General features: G+C 45.3%; 3 protein-coding genes across 3 annotated transcripts; all 3 read left to right on the plus strand.

Annotated features, from left to right (window-relative positions):
• The first annotated feature begins 1364 nt into the window (after positions 1 to 1364).
• On the plus strand, positions 1365 to 2363 carry LOC100836672 (agglutinin isolectin 3). The gene has a single exon (XM_010239089.3). The coding sequence runs from the start codon at positions 1420 to 1422 to the stop codon at positions 2041 to 2043; it is 624 nt and encodes a 207-aa protein (XP_010237391.1). The 5' UTR covers positions 1365 to 1419; the 3' UTR covers positions 2044 to 2363.
• A 3900-nt stretch (positions 2364 to 6263) lies between these two features.
• LOC100836985 (agglutinin isolectin 3) lies at positions 6264 to 7542 on the plus strand. Its single transcript, XM_003575610.4, has one exon. The coding sequence runs from the start codon at positions 6433 to 6435 to the stop codon at positions 7117 to 7119; it is 687 nt and encodes a 228-aa protein (XP_003575658.2). The 5' UTR covers positions 6264 to 6432; the 3' UTR covers positions 7120 to 7542.
• A 6117-nt stretch (positions 7543 to 13659) lies between these two features.
• On the plus strand, positions 13660 to 14396 carry LOC100837290 (lectin). Its single transcript, XM_003575611.3, has one exon. It carries the CDS (start codon positions 13755 to 13757, stop codon positions 14394 to 14396), a length of 642 nt encoding a protein of 213 aa, XP_003575659.3. The 5' UTR covers positions 13660 to 13754.
• Positions 14397 to 19294: the final 4898 nt, after the last annotated feature.

Raw genomic sequence — 19294 nt, forward strand, 5'->3', positions numbered from 1 at the left:
TGTGGGCCGTGGCATTGGAGACGGATAGGGAAAGCTGACGTGACAACTGACTTGTGGACCCAGGTGGCATTGGAGACGGGTCGGGAAGGCTGACGTGGCAACTGACTTGTGGGCCCGGGTCATCAAAAACACCATCAAGCCGCCTAATAATTGAGATTAGGGTTTTTTGAGACTCCCTGCCCCAAGAGTTGTGGTTTTGTGAGACTGTTAGCAACAACTGTGGTTTTGTGAAACCACTGCCACAAAAAGTGTGGTTCTGTTAAATTTACTCTACATATATGTGTGTGTTTTTGAAACCAAAAATGATGAGATCATAAATGCATGTGATGAGAACATAGAAAAACATAGGGAATATTATTCATCAATGCCGCCACTCTCAAGTCAAAATCTCACACAGGAAGCAGGTAGAATCATTGACGTAGAACACACACTACTACAAATCGGTCTATATCTCACGGCTCATCAGTAACGGGTCGGGCGCGACCGTTAGTGATGAACAACATCACGTCGGTCGTGCCCCGACCGTCACTTATGAACAGACGGGGGTCTGCCCGTCCCCGTCCAGCCTTACATCAGTGATGGTCGCGAGGTAAGCCTAGTTTTCATTACCTCGATCCAAAAGGTTGCCTTGCAAGAGGTAAGCCTAGTTGGGATGCCCTCGCTCTTCCGGCTAGGATAATTGAAATTTGCATCCTCGTGTGCATGCGTACAACTCATATTGCTTATTCCGCATTATTCTTATGAGTATTATTCATGCATCAATATACCACCAATCTCAAGACAAGATCTCGCATCGGAAGCAGGTAGAATCATGGACGTAGAGCACAAGAGCCGCGCCTCACATGCCAGGGGTCTAAGTTTTCATTACCTCGATCCATCCAAAAACGCAATGGTAAAGTACGTGATTAACGTGATCACATGCATATGCACTGTGCATCTCCCAGTTAATTAATCTCAATCGTGTTAACCACATGCGCATGCAGGGTGAGGTGTCACTGAACTGAAGGTAGAGTAAACCAAAAATATATGATGAGAGATAATACATGTCATGAGAAAATAGAAAAGCATATTGTCCATGCATCAATGTGCCACCACTTTCAAGACAAGATCTCGTATCGGAAGCAGGTAGAATCATAGACGTAGATCACAAGAGCCTCGCATGCCAGGGTCTAAGTTTTCATTACCTCAATCCATACACAATAGGAGAGTATGTGATTAACGTGATCACATGCATGTACTGTGGACATCCCAGTTAATTAATCTCAATCGTTAACCACATCTGCATGCAGGGTGAGGTGTCACCGAGAACTGAAGGTAGATTAAGCCCTATTTAAACGGGTTATCATCACATTGTACTCCACACACAACTACTACTTACAGAAGCTAGCTAGCAAAAGAAAGAAGAAGCAACAGGATAAGATGATGAAAACCAAGGTCCTCACGCTTGTTGTCCTAGCCTTCGCCGTGGCGGGGGCGAACGCGCAGCGCTGCGGCGAGCAGGGCGAGGGTATGGAGTGCCCCAACAACCTCTGCTGCAGCCAGCACGGGTACTGCGGCCTCGGCGGTGACTACTGCGGCAACGGCTGCCAGAACGGCGCCTGCTACACCAGCAAGCGCTGCGGCACGCAGGCCAACGGCGCCATCTGCCCCAACAACCACTGCTGCAGCCAGTACGGCCACTGCGGCTTCGGCCAGGAGTACTGCGGCGACGGCTGCCAGAGCGGCCCCTGCCGCGCTAACATCAAGTGCGGCAGCCAGGCCGGCGGCAAGCTGTGCGCCAACAACCTCTGCTGCAGCCAGTACGGATACTGCGGCCTAGGCTCCGAGTTCTGCGGTGAGAACTGCCAGAGCGGCGCCTGCAGCGGCTCCAAGCAGTGCGGCAGGCAGGGCGGCGGCAGGGTTTGCACCAACAACTATTGTTGCAGCCAGTACGGGCATTGCGGCCTCGGCGGGGACTACTGTGGTACAGGCTGCCAGAGCGGCAGCTGCTCCTCTGGCTTGGATGCCATCGCCTTTATCATGAACAACTCCACCACCGAGTAATTCCGAAGGGTTCATGAGTATTGCAGCGACAAATAAATCCGTGGCACGCAGTAGATTCATTGCCACGTAGTTTCCCTAGCTTCCCTTTGGCACACTGCCGTTTGCGGTAGTGCTTAATAACTCTCTAGCTTGCAATATTAGGTTACTGCCAAATGTTGCAAGGGGGAGGTAGTGTGTGGTAATATAGCTATAGCTATTGTTGCCACAAATTTAGATTTCATGGTAGTCGGTATGTTCTGTTCTCAGGATGTACCGGAGTTTGTAATGTATTACGCCAGAATATCGTTGCAATACACATATATTAGCATGGATATAATCTACGATATTGTGATATTAGTTAGTGGGGAAATATATCTGATCATACACCAACCAGAGCTGTGCAACAACACTGGCCCTGGCTCCAAAGACAAGATGATGAACTCCAACTCTCCTTGCAGAATAATTTTGACCTAATAATGAGTATTCCAAAATAACGAATAATTTATTGTAGTATATCATGCATTGCCACGATTGATTTCCCTTTCTTTTTGCCATCCGTGGTATTGTGGTTAAGGGGATCGCTAATTAGTGGGTGCTGCATGCGGTGGAGCGTGGGACATGTGGGTTCTAGTGAGAAATTGCTCGGAGTGCCCGTTTGGTGTACGTCTGGGGATATCTTGAGCTCTGCTTCCGATGACAGATCTTATTTTGAGGCTTGTGACATTATTGATCTACTCTATCTGATCCTAAATTTTTGACTAAAATTTGTCTAAATATGAATGTATCTATTCTTAAAAAACGTTTAGATACATGAAATATTTCGACAACAATTTAGAATCTGCGGGAGTATGTATGAATTGTTTTCTGAATGACACGTGAAATGCATGGACTGCTCTGGTGCTCTGCTACTAGCGAGGTCGGGCACGTGAGCATGCATCATGCAAGTATGGTCATTCTGGGGCATTATCTCTAAGGAAATGACAGTCATATGTGTATATATGCCGCAAATAGCTCATATGTAAGCCAATCACTTGGTATTTCCGTTCATATGTTTTCTTCAACGGGATGGGATAGGTCTCGGTGGATGTAAAAAACAAAACAACAAAAGAAAACCAAACTTAAACTTTATATCGATGGTTAGTGAAGATGGTTGCAACTTGAGCACCCAAGGGTCAAATCCCGCATTTGACGTCATTTGTATTTCGCAAAGACCGATTGCTAAAGTTGTTCAATGGCTTTTAAAATTATTTTTTCAATAGGGTGTATGAAGGTTCATTGGGTTAAATTTACATTAATTGCAACAATTTAAAATGCAAATTTCACCAAGCTAGGGTTATTAGGCTATTTGATCAACAATATTAAGGATGGATATGCCCTCACGCAGATTAAACGTGTATCGTATATCTAAGTTTCACTAGAATTATTGCTCAAAACCCATAATCCGAACTCTCCATCCAATGGTTATGGACAAAGATTACATAATTAATTTTATCATATTGCCTCTTAAGCTATGCTGATTCTTTTATGATATCTCGATTTCGCTGTAAGTATCCATTTGTTTATATATGTTTTCTAAAAGTTAAATACTTTTTGTGGTGAAAAGATAAGCATTAGTACGTGCTATGTTTTTATTCAATATTTTTGTATGTCTATGCCATTGAGATGTGTGTATATTAATTGACCTAATTACTAGCAGCCTTAAATGAGATTTTATGTACAATATTGATCTGTTCATATAATGTTGTACTCTAATATGAGTGATCGGGCACTAGAAACGAGATCTGTCTTAGTCCAAGTGCATAAATCTATATGAGGTGTATTATAAAATGGAGGGAGTATAACATATTTTATTAATATACTATATATAATTAAGTCTTTCTTACACGCGTACGTAAGATGTTTTTTTGTGCATGCCACGTGCGCCTTGGAATATCCATCCACGTACTTCACACATGCCTGGAAATATATACAATATCTTCCTTATTATCTTCCTCATGTGATCGAGAATCTTGTGCTCTTTGTCCCGTGATAAGTGATCAAGTTTTGAGTAGTACTTTTGTTTTTGGATGGGTTTGGCGAGAATGCATTATCCATGCGAAACGTAGGGACGGCGTATGCACGTGGTCAATGATGCTGAAAGAATATTTGATATTTTGGGTCCTTTTTGTCAGGCATGCCGGCCCAGTTTTGAAACCTCTATCCATGCATCGTACGTTGATTCAACATTTCTTGGGCCGTTCAGTCGTGTGAGACGTTATGGCCTTACGAACAGATCGATATGGGCCGTTCAGCATGACACGAACCGATTTAAGTGAGGTCATCAGGCCCAGGACTAGACTATCTTCGAGCATCTCTAAAAAGTTGGGTCATTGCGTCGGCCCAATCGATCCGACCCACGTGCAGTCTCAAATCAGTACAAACTAAACATCCTTCACGGTGTGATTTTGGTTTTGTGCCACCTTGGCGCTGCGAGGTGGGGAACCTCAATTACTCCTAAGAGTATCCGGAATTGTTCGCTCATGTCAATTGTTTGGTTTTAATTGGCAACACAATGGCGAATGTTATGATGTTATCTCGAAGAAAGGTTCTCTGGTTCTTGCTTTGTTGTGGGGTTGCCTCAACGGACGTTACTGCGGAGCCGTAGAGTTTTAGTCACCGTAGGTTCAGTGCACCCAATCTTACAAATTTTGGGTTTGTATATTCGCAAATCCGTTTATACGTATCTCTTGAGTTTTTGTCAGTGTGTCATAGTGCTTTTCTTGGTTTTATCTTTCGTAATTTTGGAATCCTTCTTAGACGTTCTAGTGAAGATCTTGCGGTTCGACGACTTGTATCTTTAGGGGATTATCCCCGGCCCAAGTACGTTCAACGCTCATGGCTTCTCATCTTTTTGGATGATCGAGCGACTCAAGGGGCTTTATGAAATCTCTAAAGGTAGTCAAGTTCGTGCAGGAATACGAGTGGCTATGTTGTCGCTTCAGTCTGATTGCCGTTTTCATCTTAAAGCGTTGGCAGTATTTCATGTTGCAAAGAATGATACTACGGAGAATATGTTTTTGAGAGATTTCATTATAATTCTTAACGATAAGAATTATTTCGTAGTTTCTAAATTCCATGATCAAATGCATTGTACCTGTAACGTTTCTCGAGTTTGAATAAAGTTACATGTTACTTAAAAAAAAAGCTAAAGGAAAAAGTCCGGTAGCTCGATGGAGCCATTGCACCAGGGGTTGGGTACGTACCGTCCGATCCCCCACGAGGAGATTGGTGCTAATCACACCGTTCCAGAGCCGGCCGGACGCGATTACTACTGCTCGAGGTACAGAATGGTGCGGAGCCTTTACAGGGCGGCAGGTAGGTGGCAGGAGGGCTGGGCGCTGAATATAATATTTGTGCATTGCGCAGATATTGAGACGTATTGGCAATGATGTTGTACCCCGAGCGAGCCTGTAAATTTCTTTGGTGGTCAGTGGGATTAATTTAGCTTTCGATTCACTCGTTCTTATGTTATGTGCGCAGTGCGCGCTATCTTATATAGTATACGTGTCCACGGCTCGTGGAACACGACGCGCCCCGACAAGATCCCGATTGCATGGACGTACGCTCCCGATTGCATGGACGTACGATCGACAGTACATCGGTCCCATGCATAAGCATTGACTATATCGCATGGGCGTAATTTCTTCACTGGTAGCGCCATCGACACGTGGAGTGCATGGATGGCTATACGTACGGAAAATCGCACACGTCGTGCTTGCATGCATACATGTGCATGCATGCACATGCAGGGCAACAGATCCCGACGTGGCACTGAATCATATGTAGGTGATCTGCATTAACAGTTGTGAACTCCGTACCTACATGCACTACATGCACATGGATAGTTTCTCGTCCATATGAGCTTTGCTTTATCAAGCATAGAATGTAAAGCTTATTATCATTTGTCCTACAAAGCTAATTTATACATGCATGCACAAGAGACGGGAGTCGTCTGTCTGTGTGTGCACAAGCACAAATATGTTTTGTTCAAATTTAGCAATACTTAACATCCAGTATGGCAAAATTCGATCGAGGGGCGCCTCGAGGCTGTGGGAACCCCCCTTCATACCGCAATGAATCAGGCTGCGTGTCACCAAGATAAACCTTGCAATGCATGCATATTCTTTAACATATATAAATAGATCACGCATCACATGCATGCAAATTAGTTATTTTATCACAAATCAAGTCTATCTCACGTACTGACATCTTGCATGGCCATTGAACGACTAAACGATGAAATTAACGTGATTGAAGAAGAGTTGACAGACCCCTATATAAAGGGGCTAGCTCCTCACCAATTACACTCCACACAACCACCACATCCCAGTCCATCACTACACCAACAAAGCTAGCTAGCAAAAAAAAAAAATGAAGAAGACGATGAACACCAAGGGTACCCTGCTGCTCAGCGCCTTCGTCCTCCTCACCTTCACCTTCGCCACCACCACCACAAACGCCCAGCAGTGCGGCGAGCAGGGCGCCGGCATGGAGTGCCCCAACAACCTCTGCTGCAGCCAGTGGGGCTACTGCGGGCTCGGCGCCGCCTACTGCGACAAGGGCTGCCAGAGCGGCGCCTGCTACAACAGCAAGCGCTGCGGCACCCAGGCCAACGGCGCCACCTGCCCCAACAACCACTGCTGCAGCAAGCACGGCTACTGCGGCTTCGGCCAGGAGTACTGCGGCGACGGCTGCCAGAGCGGGCCGTGCCGGGCCGACATGAAATGTGGCGAGCAGGCCAGCGGCAAGGTATGTGCCAACAACATGTGTTGTAGCCAGTGGGGCTACTGCGGCCTCGGCTCCGAGTTCTGTGGCGGAAACTGTCAGAGTGGAGCTTGCAGCGCTGAGAAGCCATGCGGCAAGCAGGCCGGCGGGAAGGGGTGTACCAATGATTACTGCTGTGGGGCGGACGGGAAGTGTGGCCTTGGCGGGAACTATTGTGGGAGAGGCTGCCAGAACGGAGGCTGCTATAAGTCCGGCGGCTTGTTCGACGATGTCGATGCTATGATGAGTAACTCCTCCGTGCTTCTCCTTCCTGGAGAAGCTAACATGGAGTAGCTAATTGGCCGTGCCATGGGAGCTAGCTAGTATTGCAACGACGGATAAATAATCGTGGCATATGTGCAGGACGTGCATAAGGTTTCCCTTCCCTTTATCACTACTTGTGGTAATTGGCAAGTGCGTGTCTTGCCATGTTTGTTGTACTTAGTTAATAATTCTCGGGCTTGCAATAGGACATGCCGGTCAATGCAGCAGAAAAAGAAACTGTGCTGTAGTGCAGGTATGGGAATATTGCAGAGAGAAGTAGTACTCTGTGGCAATATGGAATACATCGTTGCCACAACTTTAGTCTTAATCTTGGTAAATTAATCCAGCGCGTTCTGCTGCCAGGAACGATGTACCGGCCGGCCGGCCCCTGTTGTAATATACTACTTCGTCGTGATCGTTGCAATATACATATTACCATGGGTTTATGTGTCAGTGTGTTAATGCTTCCGTTTTTAAAATAATGTTACGCATCGGAAGATTAAGTTGATCTGACCGAAAAAATGTACGATGTGTGACACAAAAACATATCATCGGAGATCTATTCAATTTAATTTTTCATTAGTATGACTTATGTGGAGGACCCAAACTCTCCAAGGTCGTGCTATTGACATCCCGCTCTCATGTGCTTAGAGGCCCCAAAGTTTCAATAGATTTATGTCTTAATCTCTTTTTGAATCCTAATCGCAACAAAATGTGCACTTTGGTAAAATAGTAGAAACCGACTCATCTTGATTTTTTTTATATTTTTTTAGCTATGTTAAAAAATGCCTACATAAGTTTTTGTTTGTGAAATTCGTGCACACACTATTAAAAGAAACGCGTTCATGAAATTAAGTTTCTAGAAAGAAAATCCGGTTGTCGATGAAATTTTTACGAGATAATTCCATATTTGCCACTGAAAATTTGTCCATATGCTTAAATGCCACTCAAAATTTGTCTGTTCCAAATATGCCACTCAAATTTTTACAGGCTACAAATATGCCACTACCGTTAGTTGACTGCTAGTTGACCGTTAAGTAAGAGATAAAAAGACAATTTTGCCCCCAGGTAATATGCTGATTTTTCAGCAGCACTATCCTTGATTTTACTTAACATCACAAAATTCATAATAGACTCAACACAATAATAATCCCTCCCTTTTTTGTATAAGGTGGTAAAACATTTTTGCGAATATTAACGCAAGTACTGCAGGCTCCCGCATGTTAACTGCCGCATGTCGTGGGCTGGAACCGCATGCAGCCATGGAAAATTTGATGCCCTGTGCAATTAGCAAAAAAGGACCTGCATGCGACCACCAAAGGAAGCTGCATGCAGCATGCATGGCTTTTATCCACGCCTGCAACTGTGCGCGGTTTATAATTCAGAAAACAATTAAAAAAATTATACGCCATATATTAAAAAAGGAAGGAGTATACTAAAACTCATCATAATTTCAGCATACGTGCTCACAACTCATCATATGGGTATTTCGGTCAATACAAAAAAACTGACAATTGACTTAACGGTCTACCAGCGGTCAAACTAACGGTAGTGGCATATTTGTACTCCATGCAAAATTTGAGTGGCATATTTGGAACAGTGAAATTCTGAGTGGCATATGGACATATGGGCAAATTTTCAGTGGCAAATATGAAATTTTTTACTCATGAAAGCATAACATGATGTTCGTATACATATTTTTGTGTCATTTATTAAATATGAGAAAGTGAAAACACGTTTATTATAAAATTCAATTCATTGTATCTATATACTCAAATTATTCTACAAACAAAAAATGTGACAGTAGAAATTATCAATTTATTTGTATCCGAGAAATGGACGTATCCAAGGGTATTTTAATTATTGCAAAATAAATGTACCAATCTCAAGGCAAACCAAGTACATACGTTGCATTTATTTTGGCTTGACACCTTTTTGTCCTGCGCAAAACATTTTGGCTTGACACTAGCTAGATACTAGCACACATGAAACATAAATATCATACTTAAGATATATATACCCAAGAACATAAGCTATATATACTCCAGACATTGTCCAGCCAAATTGTAATTTAATTATATTTGAGAGAATCGCCTGCATGATCATACGTGCGTGCCCTCTAGATCTAGCGCTCCATGCATGTCACACGATGTACAAAGAAAAGAAAATACTATCCCAGCTCTGAAAACTAGGTCTCTCGCGTCGGAAGCTGCAGCCAGGAGGAGTGTTAACTAGGTCTCTCGCGTCGGAAGCTGCAGCCAGGAGGAGTGTTGTACGGATCAGTATACTGCCATGGAGGCAGATATATAATAAGAACATCCTGGATCAGATGCCACTCGCTAGGCCAAGAATGTCGTCTTCGTTAATTTGGGTCGATCAGAAGATTCCTTGGATGCATTGCAGTAGTTCTGTTCATTGGGCCGTGTACGGGCCTTGGGTCGTCGTATGGACTGCACGATGGATATTACAAAATGGGCCGGCCACCCTAGAGATATATTAGAACGAGAGTTCATATTTGGTTCGGCCCACAGGCTAACTGCCATAAAAATAAAAAAATGTATTGGGAGATTAAGAACAATAGCGAGTGAAGAAATATTCATACTTTCGTTGGATGAGAGATTGCTAGCCACTTTCCCACGTCTTCAACATATTCATATTTGGCTCACAAAAAAACAACTCAAGCCAAACACTAATATTATAACTGAACGTACATGGTAAATAAAAACCCAACGGTTAAGACGTGCAGCTGCACTTTTTCGACCGACACTAATAAGCATTTCTGTAGTAGTGTCCAGAGAATGCGCACGTGCTTCCGACCAGGTGCTCGGTAACGAAATGTCCATATTGGTGGACTTGTATCTAGGAAAGTTTCGAGTGTATGTGTTGGCGATTTCGTCGGATAACAAGAACACAGGGGATACGATTTACTCAGGTTTGGGGTCTTCGGAAGGTAATATCCCTACGTCCTGCTTGTCTGGATTGTATTGATGAGTCGATTACAAGGAAGCCACGGGGGCTAGATGCACAGATTCGATCTGGCAAATGCGTCTAGACGGCTTCTATGCTAGATTGGATTGATCTTGGCTCCCTCTCCTGATCCTTTATATATGCAGAAGGCCAGGTCTTAGGTAGAGTTCAAGTCGGTTATAATAAAGAGGTATACTCTAATTAAGCTTTCTTATCTTGAGTCGCAAAATTAGGCATATGGACTTTTGAAGTCGTAGTAGGCTTTCTTGTGGGGCCCCAACTCGGCCGTGACGGGTATACTCGAGTCAAGTACGTGGCTAGTCATAACCACGTCACTCGGTGACCTCTGCCGTCTGCCTTGGCCTCCTTTTCCTTCGTCCCGATCCAGTTTTTGCTATCCGCCTGCGCTGGGTTTCTTAGCCACCGCATTCCCTCCTCCGATCTCCATGCCCACGCGCTCTCCGTCGCTGTCCCAATCCTCGCGTCGTGGGCTCCCTCCTCCCGGCAGCCGCTGCAGCCTCCCTCCATCTCCTCGCAGCCGCCACGGCCTTCCGCCTCCCCGTAACATTCGTTCACAAGATGAAGATGGTGGTTCTCCTGCTGGGCGCTCTGGCACTGACGGCTGCCGCCGCCTTCTAGGAGGACCAGTGCGGCGAGTACGCTGACTACAAAGCGCCTACATTCTGATTTATGCTGCAGCCATGATGCACACAGTTGCTTGTTTGCGGATTCCGGTCATAGTCGCTTCGGGTCCATACACCTGCAGAAATTGTTCAAGACAAAATGAGCTCAATTATGTGCGGATAGTGACTCAGAACCACCAACAGGAAACAGATGGTTTTTCTCCTTCCCATCAACTTTGCTCAGAGATCAAATAATTTCCTTTTATGAAACAACAGATAAAAGATTTTCTATACCTATCTAAAAAATACGAACCGTTCCTTTCACTTTTTTTTTCGTCGTTCGTCAAACCCACCGTTTCAGCTTCCCTCGTTCGCTATCGTACCTCTTCAATAAAAAAAAACTCTCTGCCCCCGCGCGCCCCGCGTCGGCTGCCTTGGGCGGCTCGGGCGGCACACCCAGGCCGCCAGGCGCCGGCAACTTCCCCTTCCCCTCCCTTGCTCTTCCCCTCACCGCCGCCGGCGGTCAGAGCCACGCAAAGCCCGTCTGGCAGCGGGGCTTGGCGGACGGCACTCCAGGCGGGTGCGCGGTGGCTTGAGGTGACAGCGCGGAAGCAACTCCCCTGCTGGATCTCGCTGCACCCGCCGCCGCCCCACCCCATGGCTTCGCCACCGTGTTGCTTTCTCTCCTTTCTTCTCCTCTCTACATCTGCTCTGATGCCGGCTCGGTGCGGACGCACCGCAGCGCCGGAGGTGCCTTGGCGCGAGATGCGTGTCGGGGTTTGGAGGCGGCGCGTGAGCGCGGTGCGACGGTTTTCCAAATCCCATTTTGATTCCGGTATTAGAGGTCTTGCTAAGCGGCGGTGGCTGACCGGAGAAGCTGCATCGCTGACCAGCCTGAGATGGAGCGGCGCTGGGCGCAGGAGAGGCTGCGGCGGTGGCTGGCCGGAGTTAAGCTGCGTCCCGCGGCAGGAAAAGCTGCAGCAGGGGCCAGCCGCGGAGTACAGCGGCGGCGGATGGCAGGAGAAGCTGCGGCACTGGCCGGCCGGAGTACAGCAGCGTCCAAGTCCAAATCGTCGTGGCGAATAGGGTGCTGCTTCGGTGCGCACGAAGACTTGGACCTAGGAAGTTGCATCTGTTCAAGAAATTAGAAGTAAAGAATTTGACGTGTGATTGAAGAACATTCAGTAAATGGCACCCAACAATAATTTTGCACCAGTATATAATCCTCTCTGCTAGCTGTTATCTCTTGTTATTGTTTGCCAAGCCGAATTCAGTACCAATGTTTTTTGAAGTGATACTATATAATTTTCAGAAAGAAAGATATTGTTGTATGTCTGAGTGAGTAGAGTATACAAACAAAGTCTTTAGAAAGATTAAAATCTTTGTAAAAGGGATGTTTGTTGGATGTCAAAGAAGAACAAAAAGAGGATGTTTTGGATGCATTTGTTTGAGTATATCATTTTATTTTGTTGTTCCGTTGCAACGCACGGACATTTCAGCTTAGTTAGTCGACGCAATAAAGGGGGGGAGGGGGGGTGGCTGTCTTTTCCTTGAAAGCCCATGCTGAACGACCTTTCAAGCCGAGCTCGAGGTTATGGTTCGATGAATTACCCGCAAAAAATATATGGTTGTTCGGGTCATGCATGCATGCTAGTAATACGCTATGGTTTCACAGCCTACATGTCGTCGGTGCACGAATCATAACCTCGAGCACTTTTGACATTTTAATTTTTGTTTCGAAAGTCAAACTATGCAGGCCACTTTTGCATGTGGAGATTTGCGCCTAATAAATTCTCAATCTAGATTATCTCACCCGCAACTGCAGGCAATGACTTCCTCGATCTACCACACCCAAAATAAGAAATCGATTCTAATTAAATATCGTAGTTAATCCATCTCTTGTACTATTGAACTGTGGAGTGGTACCGTACCATACTTCCATTAAATTAATTTCAGTTTCATAGTTAACTCGCTACATGAAAACGTATTTTTGATATTTCTCAAACATTTGAAACTTTCACCAGTGAAAAATATATCCCCATGCATGCTATCATAAGTACCTTCACGAGTATTGTTTACTTATACAATTTCCGCTGCTCATATAGTTTGAAAAAATAAACTGTCTTGGAGTACCGTGCTTTGTGTTGATCCCATGTTCCTGTTGGTTTGTTTGGTCCCAACCAATTTGTTTGTGGTATAGACGTATAGTAGGTGATATAGAAGAATCATGTTGTCGTGAGGCCAGTTTAAACAAGGTTGCCTCTAAATTTTTATCTTTTTTTCCTTATTAGAAATATGGCTTAATGGTCCTCCCAGGTATCGCCATGCCAGCGCCATGCATGCAGGCCCATGCTAAAAAAGACGGGATGGCGCCATATCGCATAAGATATTTTGTCTAATGAAAATACTAACTTGGAGCCCTCGTGCCCTGCATGGACGAGCTAGTTTCTTGTATATATCGAGAAGTCAAACCTAGGTAGATGTCACATTTGCAAATTTATATGCGCTCTACAGAGTACGCTGACCCTCCTGATCCCACGTAGCTAGCTCTCGGTGATTTCCCTAGCTAAATAGCATAGCATCTATATGAATAGTGTCAAAAACTGTAAGATCACTATTCATGCAGAATTTGTTTATTTCGCTGCTAACAAACGCCATTGAGTTTGGACTTGAAAATTTACACATATATAAAACATCACTTTTTCTAACATATGTAATTTTTATCAAAAAAAATCGAACCTTTTCGATGGAGTTTTCACAGTTTGCACCGTAGAGGTGGTTTTCGACGGATATACTTGGCCAAGTTGGAGTAGCTTGCTAGGCCGACAGATGGTCATATCGTATCAGATCTTGTGTAAAATATTACAGATCACATCACTCGGTTTAATTTGGAGTCCACTCTGTTTAATTTGGTTCCAAAAAATCTAAAGCACTCGATCATTTTACACTCGAGATGTACTATACTGGAGAACAAGTCCCTATATACAGGGCTCAAGACTGCCCTACATTTCCATCATCCATCACAGATCACACGCACTATATACACAGCATAGCAAGTTAAGCAGCTAGAGCTAGATGGCCATGACGACAACGAAGCTTCAGCAGGTCGTCGTCCTCAGTACGCTGCTTGCTGCTGCGGCGCTGGCGCCGTTAACAGTACACGGCGCCGTGGACATCAATCTGGGCGTGCCATGCCCCAAGCAGTGCGGCAGAGAGGCCAACAACACCGTCTGCGGCGACAACCACTGCTGCAGCGGCGACGGCTTCTGCGGCCTGGGCGGCAACTACTGCGGCTCCGGGTGCCAGAGCGGCGCCTGCTTCACCAACAACCGCTGCAGCGAGACTTCTCCGTGCCCCAACAACCAGTGCTGCAGCGTCTACGGCTACTGCGGCTTCGGACAGGACTACTGCGGCAGCGGCTGCCGGAACGGGCCTTGCCGCGACGACCACTCCTGCGAAGGCGGGAAGCTGTGCCCTAGCAACCTCTGCTGCAGGGGCAAGGACAAGAAGTGCGGCCTCGGCGGGAACTACTGCAGCATCAATGGCGACCAGGGCTGCCTCAGCGGCGCCTGCTACGACCAGCGTTGCAGCTCCGCCAAGCCTTGCAGCAACGGCTACTGCTGCAGCGTGCACGGCTACTGTGGAGTAGGCAGGGCTTACTGCGGCGGTGACGGCAGTCTCACTCTCCTCAACGGCCTAGTCTGCGTGCTCTCTTAAATTAATGTGGTTGCCCTGCGATATATATAGGACTACTAGTATATAGTAACCCTTCATTTTACTGCAACAGAAAAACTACTTATTAGTAGTAATTAATTGTTGCAGTAAATAAATGTTGGAAATTATATACTAGCAGTATATCATCGCAACAACAAACCTAAAATAAATCTGTGTCTGTCTGTGCCACACAAGTAGTCCTTGTTGCCCCGGCTCCACGTACACTGTTTTAATTACATTTATCCTTATATGTTATCCCTACGTTCTCCTTTTCTTTTTGCAAAGAGTTTTATTATCCCTACTGCGTTTTCAAGTTTATGGGTTGCCCTTAAGCTTTTTTGTTGGACGACCTTCACGATGTATAAAACTATCCTTAAGAACCATCTTTTTCGCGTATGGACAACCTTTGTAGCACATTGCGGGTGTCCTAATACTAATTTCGATGTTTCCATTCATAATGAAAACGCAGAAAAAAAAGTTACAAACAATAAAATATCTTTAACGACAAATCTAATATATATAATGTTAGTTTCTCATTTCAACAATACAATTAGCTTGTCCAATACTCCAAGAGCCTCAAGATGGAGCTCAGTACCCTGGCTATGAGCCAACGACTCAGTTGGTTAAGTACTCGGTTCAATAAGGGTTCGGATCGATCATTAAGCTCGTTATCGTTAACGATCTCAAAGTAAGGTTCCGCTCGGTTTGGTAATTACTCACGGGCGCTCGTTAAGCTCATCATAAACAAGTTATCAAAAACATGTGGAATGACTTTTGGCATGCCCATTTGTTCGAGGTAAAAATGGACAAGAAACATGAAATTATTTAGCAAGAATTAATGCAGCTGAGTGAGAAGGCCTTCTGGTACAGAACCTGTAGTGGTGGCGGTTCAAAACCACCGCCACTGGTACAGAACCCGTAGCCAGCGGCGGTGAGCAGTCACCGTGTAGACCCGCCAGTGGTGTCCTCTACGCACCTTTCAGAAGGTGCTGAAGGCATCACCAGTGGAGGGGATTTGGATCAAGTTAATTAGTAACATCCTCATAGTTAAGACTCGGTCAGTTGAACACATGACTCGCGCTTGTTAATGATATTGGGGCTTTGTGTTCATCCCAAAGCACGGCAATTGTGCTTGTTCATACCAATTGGATTATAGCATGATCACCTTTAATTGGTGTGAGACGACGAGATTAAGAACCCCTTTTGATGGCCAAGCGGCAAGATTGAAACATGGCAGAGACTAACTACATTTATTGGATTGTTATGGCACCTTTCTCATGCTTTCATGCCAATGGTGTAGCAAGAACGTCCTTTCACATGCTGGTTTGGTTGTGTGCTTTTCATACCAATTGGACGATAGCAAATCATCTTTTGTGTAAGTTTGTACACAGTCTACCGATGTAGTAAACATTAAGATCATCACTTCCCGTGAATATATATAAATTGCATTGGCTAGCACCGGAAAGACACGATGAGTGTTAGCTTTTCCTAATCGTGATGAACATAGATGATCTAGAGTCCAACATTTCCCATCAATCCGTGAGGTACTGGAGGAAAACAAAGGACAACACAGTAACCTTTGTTACATTTGGTACATGGACAGAGGAAATGCGTCTCTTCCTTGAATGTGTATTGCTGAAATGTTACCATATCGTCCTAAACCAGACGTGAAATGTTTCCATATCGTCCCAAACCAGATGTGAACCCAGCAAATTAGAGCTAAATAGCTAGATGTAGGAACCGTAGGTGGCAATGGCGAGGTGGTAGGTTTGCAGCAAGAGGAATAGTAGTAGACAGAAACTATATATGTGAATACATTCAGAACTTGTGTCTATATCTTAGTTGTTTGACGACGGTGCTAAAGATGGAGGCTTCCTTGTGACAGCAAGAACATAACCGAAGCCTTAACCAGCAAGGAGCGTCTTTGCACGGCTCCACAGGCCCTTCTTCACACTCATCGTCGATGGTGTCACGCCAGTACCGGCAGACGATCGAGGCGGAACCTCCGGCGGGACAGGTCTGTGGGAGCCGCAGCAGTAGAACCTCAATCTGACTTGGTTCTTCACGACTGAATGTAGTGGCCAGAAGAGGTGCAGGAACTCTGGATGTCCTTTTAAGCCCTTCGAGTCGTTTAATATCCGAGACCCACAAGGCTCACATGCTTGGATGGGCTCATTCTTCTTTTTCAGCCGGCCGATGAGCTGTGTGTCTATGGGTTATGCCTATGCGTACGGGAGAAAGCTTGGTTTCGTAAGTGTCCCAAATATGATTTGTTTGAACCACCGTGTTTATCCCAATGAGTTCTTAATTTCAACCGTAAAACGACAATTCTTTTTTGAAATATTCCAAAGCTTCACCAAAATTGTTCACATCGTCGTCACAAAACATGTTCACCGCTGTTGTAAAACTAAACGGTACGTCGAGAAAATTTGTGCACTTTAATCAAGAAATATTGTTCACATTTGGCAAAGATAGTGTTCACATTTAGCAAAAGTAGAGGTAAATGCACCGCTGGTATATCAACTTGGCACGGATGTGCAGATTGGTCATTGTACATGAAAACTGCTAAAAACAAGTGTTACAACTTGACACGTTTGAGCACCTGCCGTAAAAAATACGTACAGCTGACTAAGTGTACCAAGCCAGGCCATTAAATCTTGCAAATAGCCCCCTCCTTCTTTTATGCTCTCACCATCGACCCCATAACCCTGAATTTCCTTGCATGCATCCATTCTTGCCATACTGCTGCCACACAATCTACTCCTCAGTTAAAATTAGATGCTACCATGTAGGCCGGCGGAGGCACCACGCCATCAATGCCGTGAAGGAATCCGCCGTGCCGCTGCACTGCTGCAGAGCCCTGGGCAGCCGCAGGTCACGCTGCTCGCGCTGTCGGAGAACACCTGCACGTTCGCCATTAAAGCCGTTTAGAACGATGTTGAGGCTGCCGCAACGTTTGCTGGTCGCAAGCGCGCTCGCCGACTCGACCAACACCGTCTCCCAGTCTGCCGCCGAACAGTTCGGTTGCCGGTGCGCGGGTCGTGGAGGGGATGTACGTTCGCAGGAGGTCGGCCGCCTCGGCCTAGGATGGCCTCGTGTGAGGGATTTGGAGGAGGAAGAAAAAAATTTCGTCGCAATTTTGCAATTTACCCCCTTACATATTAATTTTGAGTGTCCTTTCTAAATAAATCGAATTGTTTTCGTTCACGTCAGCGTCGAAATACACGAATTCGTAGTTTTGACCTCGCGCGCTCATATGTGCCAAGTTGTAACACTCGAATTTAGCATTTTGCAAGTACGATGACTAATCTGCACATGCGTGCCAAGTTAATAGACTGACGGTGCATTTACCTCGCAAAAGTAATTAATACCATTATTGCAATTTAGTACTCCCTCCATTTCTGTATAGAGGGCTGTTCTCCAATTTTACCTATTTTTAGAATACTGGGCCGTTTTGCTGATTCCACATGCGAAGCCCGAGCCGTCTGGCTGTTGATTGGGTGAGGAAAAGACACCATTTAATTCCCGATTAAACAAGCGGCCTCTCTCCTCCTGCCACCAGCCCATTTGCTGATAAAACGCTCGCATGCGCAGTTAATACATACGGGTCCAATCAATCAGGCCACAATTACCGCTAATCGAGGCTACGCTGGTGCCGGCCGTTTTTTTCGTTCGATTGGCTCGTCTCCTGTAATCGTATTCCTTGGTTACGGTGAATTGGGAGAACAGCCCTGTATACCGAAACGGAGGGAGTACTATTCCACCGAAAATATCGAGCCTTGCACAGGAATCGATTAGTAAACTTACAACATGAGCTGTATCTCAAAGAAAAATAATACTACGGTTGTAATGCTGTAAGCAAAACATATACTTTTAGTTAAGGTTACAGGCTTACAACGGGTTGCTGAATATGCAACAGTTCTGTATGAGGGGTCAACTACAAAGTCTAGAACACAGTTGCAGTTTAGTGTGCTCGGCAGGCTAAAATTGTGGTAGACGTACCAAGTTGTCAAGTGCGTCATAGCAGTATATATATGTCGATAGACATCTGAGGATGCAAACTCTAGATTGGACTGGGGACTCTTCCAGGATGCAACAAATTTGTTTCGTGCATGCATGTTCGGTTTTGTGTTCATCAAAATTTTGGCGAGTTAATTTACCGGTTCATACCTGATACCATGGTCCATGGGGATCGATGATAACTACAACCTAATTACTGTAAAGCTGCCATCTGTTGGAGTATATATAGATAAGCATTAGATAGCATCCAAGAGACACGATGGTTTCTTTTTTGTGACAGCCATGAACATCCGGTTCCTATATTTCCCCATCAATCAATCACTGAGGTACTGGAAAAAACTAAAGGGTGATCCACCGAGGAGATATTGCTGGAAATCGTCTCACGTAGTCCTAATGCAGCAAGGAATGAAAGCTTCTGAAATCCAGATAGCTGGATGTAATTAAGAGCTATTCTTGCGACGTGGGTAAAATCGCTAGGAAGAAAACGTCGGCAATTTCTTTCTCTATTTTTTTCCTTCGCCAGAATACTGAGGAAGAAGAGGCGCCCGATTTTACCCATGGCGGCGCCCGCCGAGGCCCAAAAAGGCATCGTCCAGGCTATCCGCCCTACAGCAGTGCACCTGCGGACAGGCAATCGATAGAAGGACTGTTGGATTTGCCCAAAAATCAATCACACGAAGACGAAGACGCACAAGAACACGACGATCACCGGATTATGGCCAAAGACACCTGTCGTGTCTTGTCTTTATTTCTGTTGTAAATTTCACGTTACAATCTTGTGTTACAAACTTGATCTCAACCTAGGCTGACTACCTGCATATTTATACGCACACAAGTACTAATCCTAGTCGGAGACCATGACCAAACCTACACGGACTAGT

This window comes from Brachypodium distachyon, chromosome 4 (assembly GCF_000005505.3).
Source record: "Brachypodium distachyon strain Bd21 chromosome 4, Brachypodium_distachyon_v3.0, whole genome shotgun sequence".
NCBI classification, from domain to species: Eukaryota; Viridiplantae; Streptophyta; class Magnoliopsida; order Poales; family Poaceae; genus Brachypodium; species Brachypodium distachyon.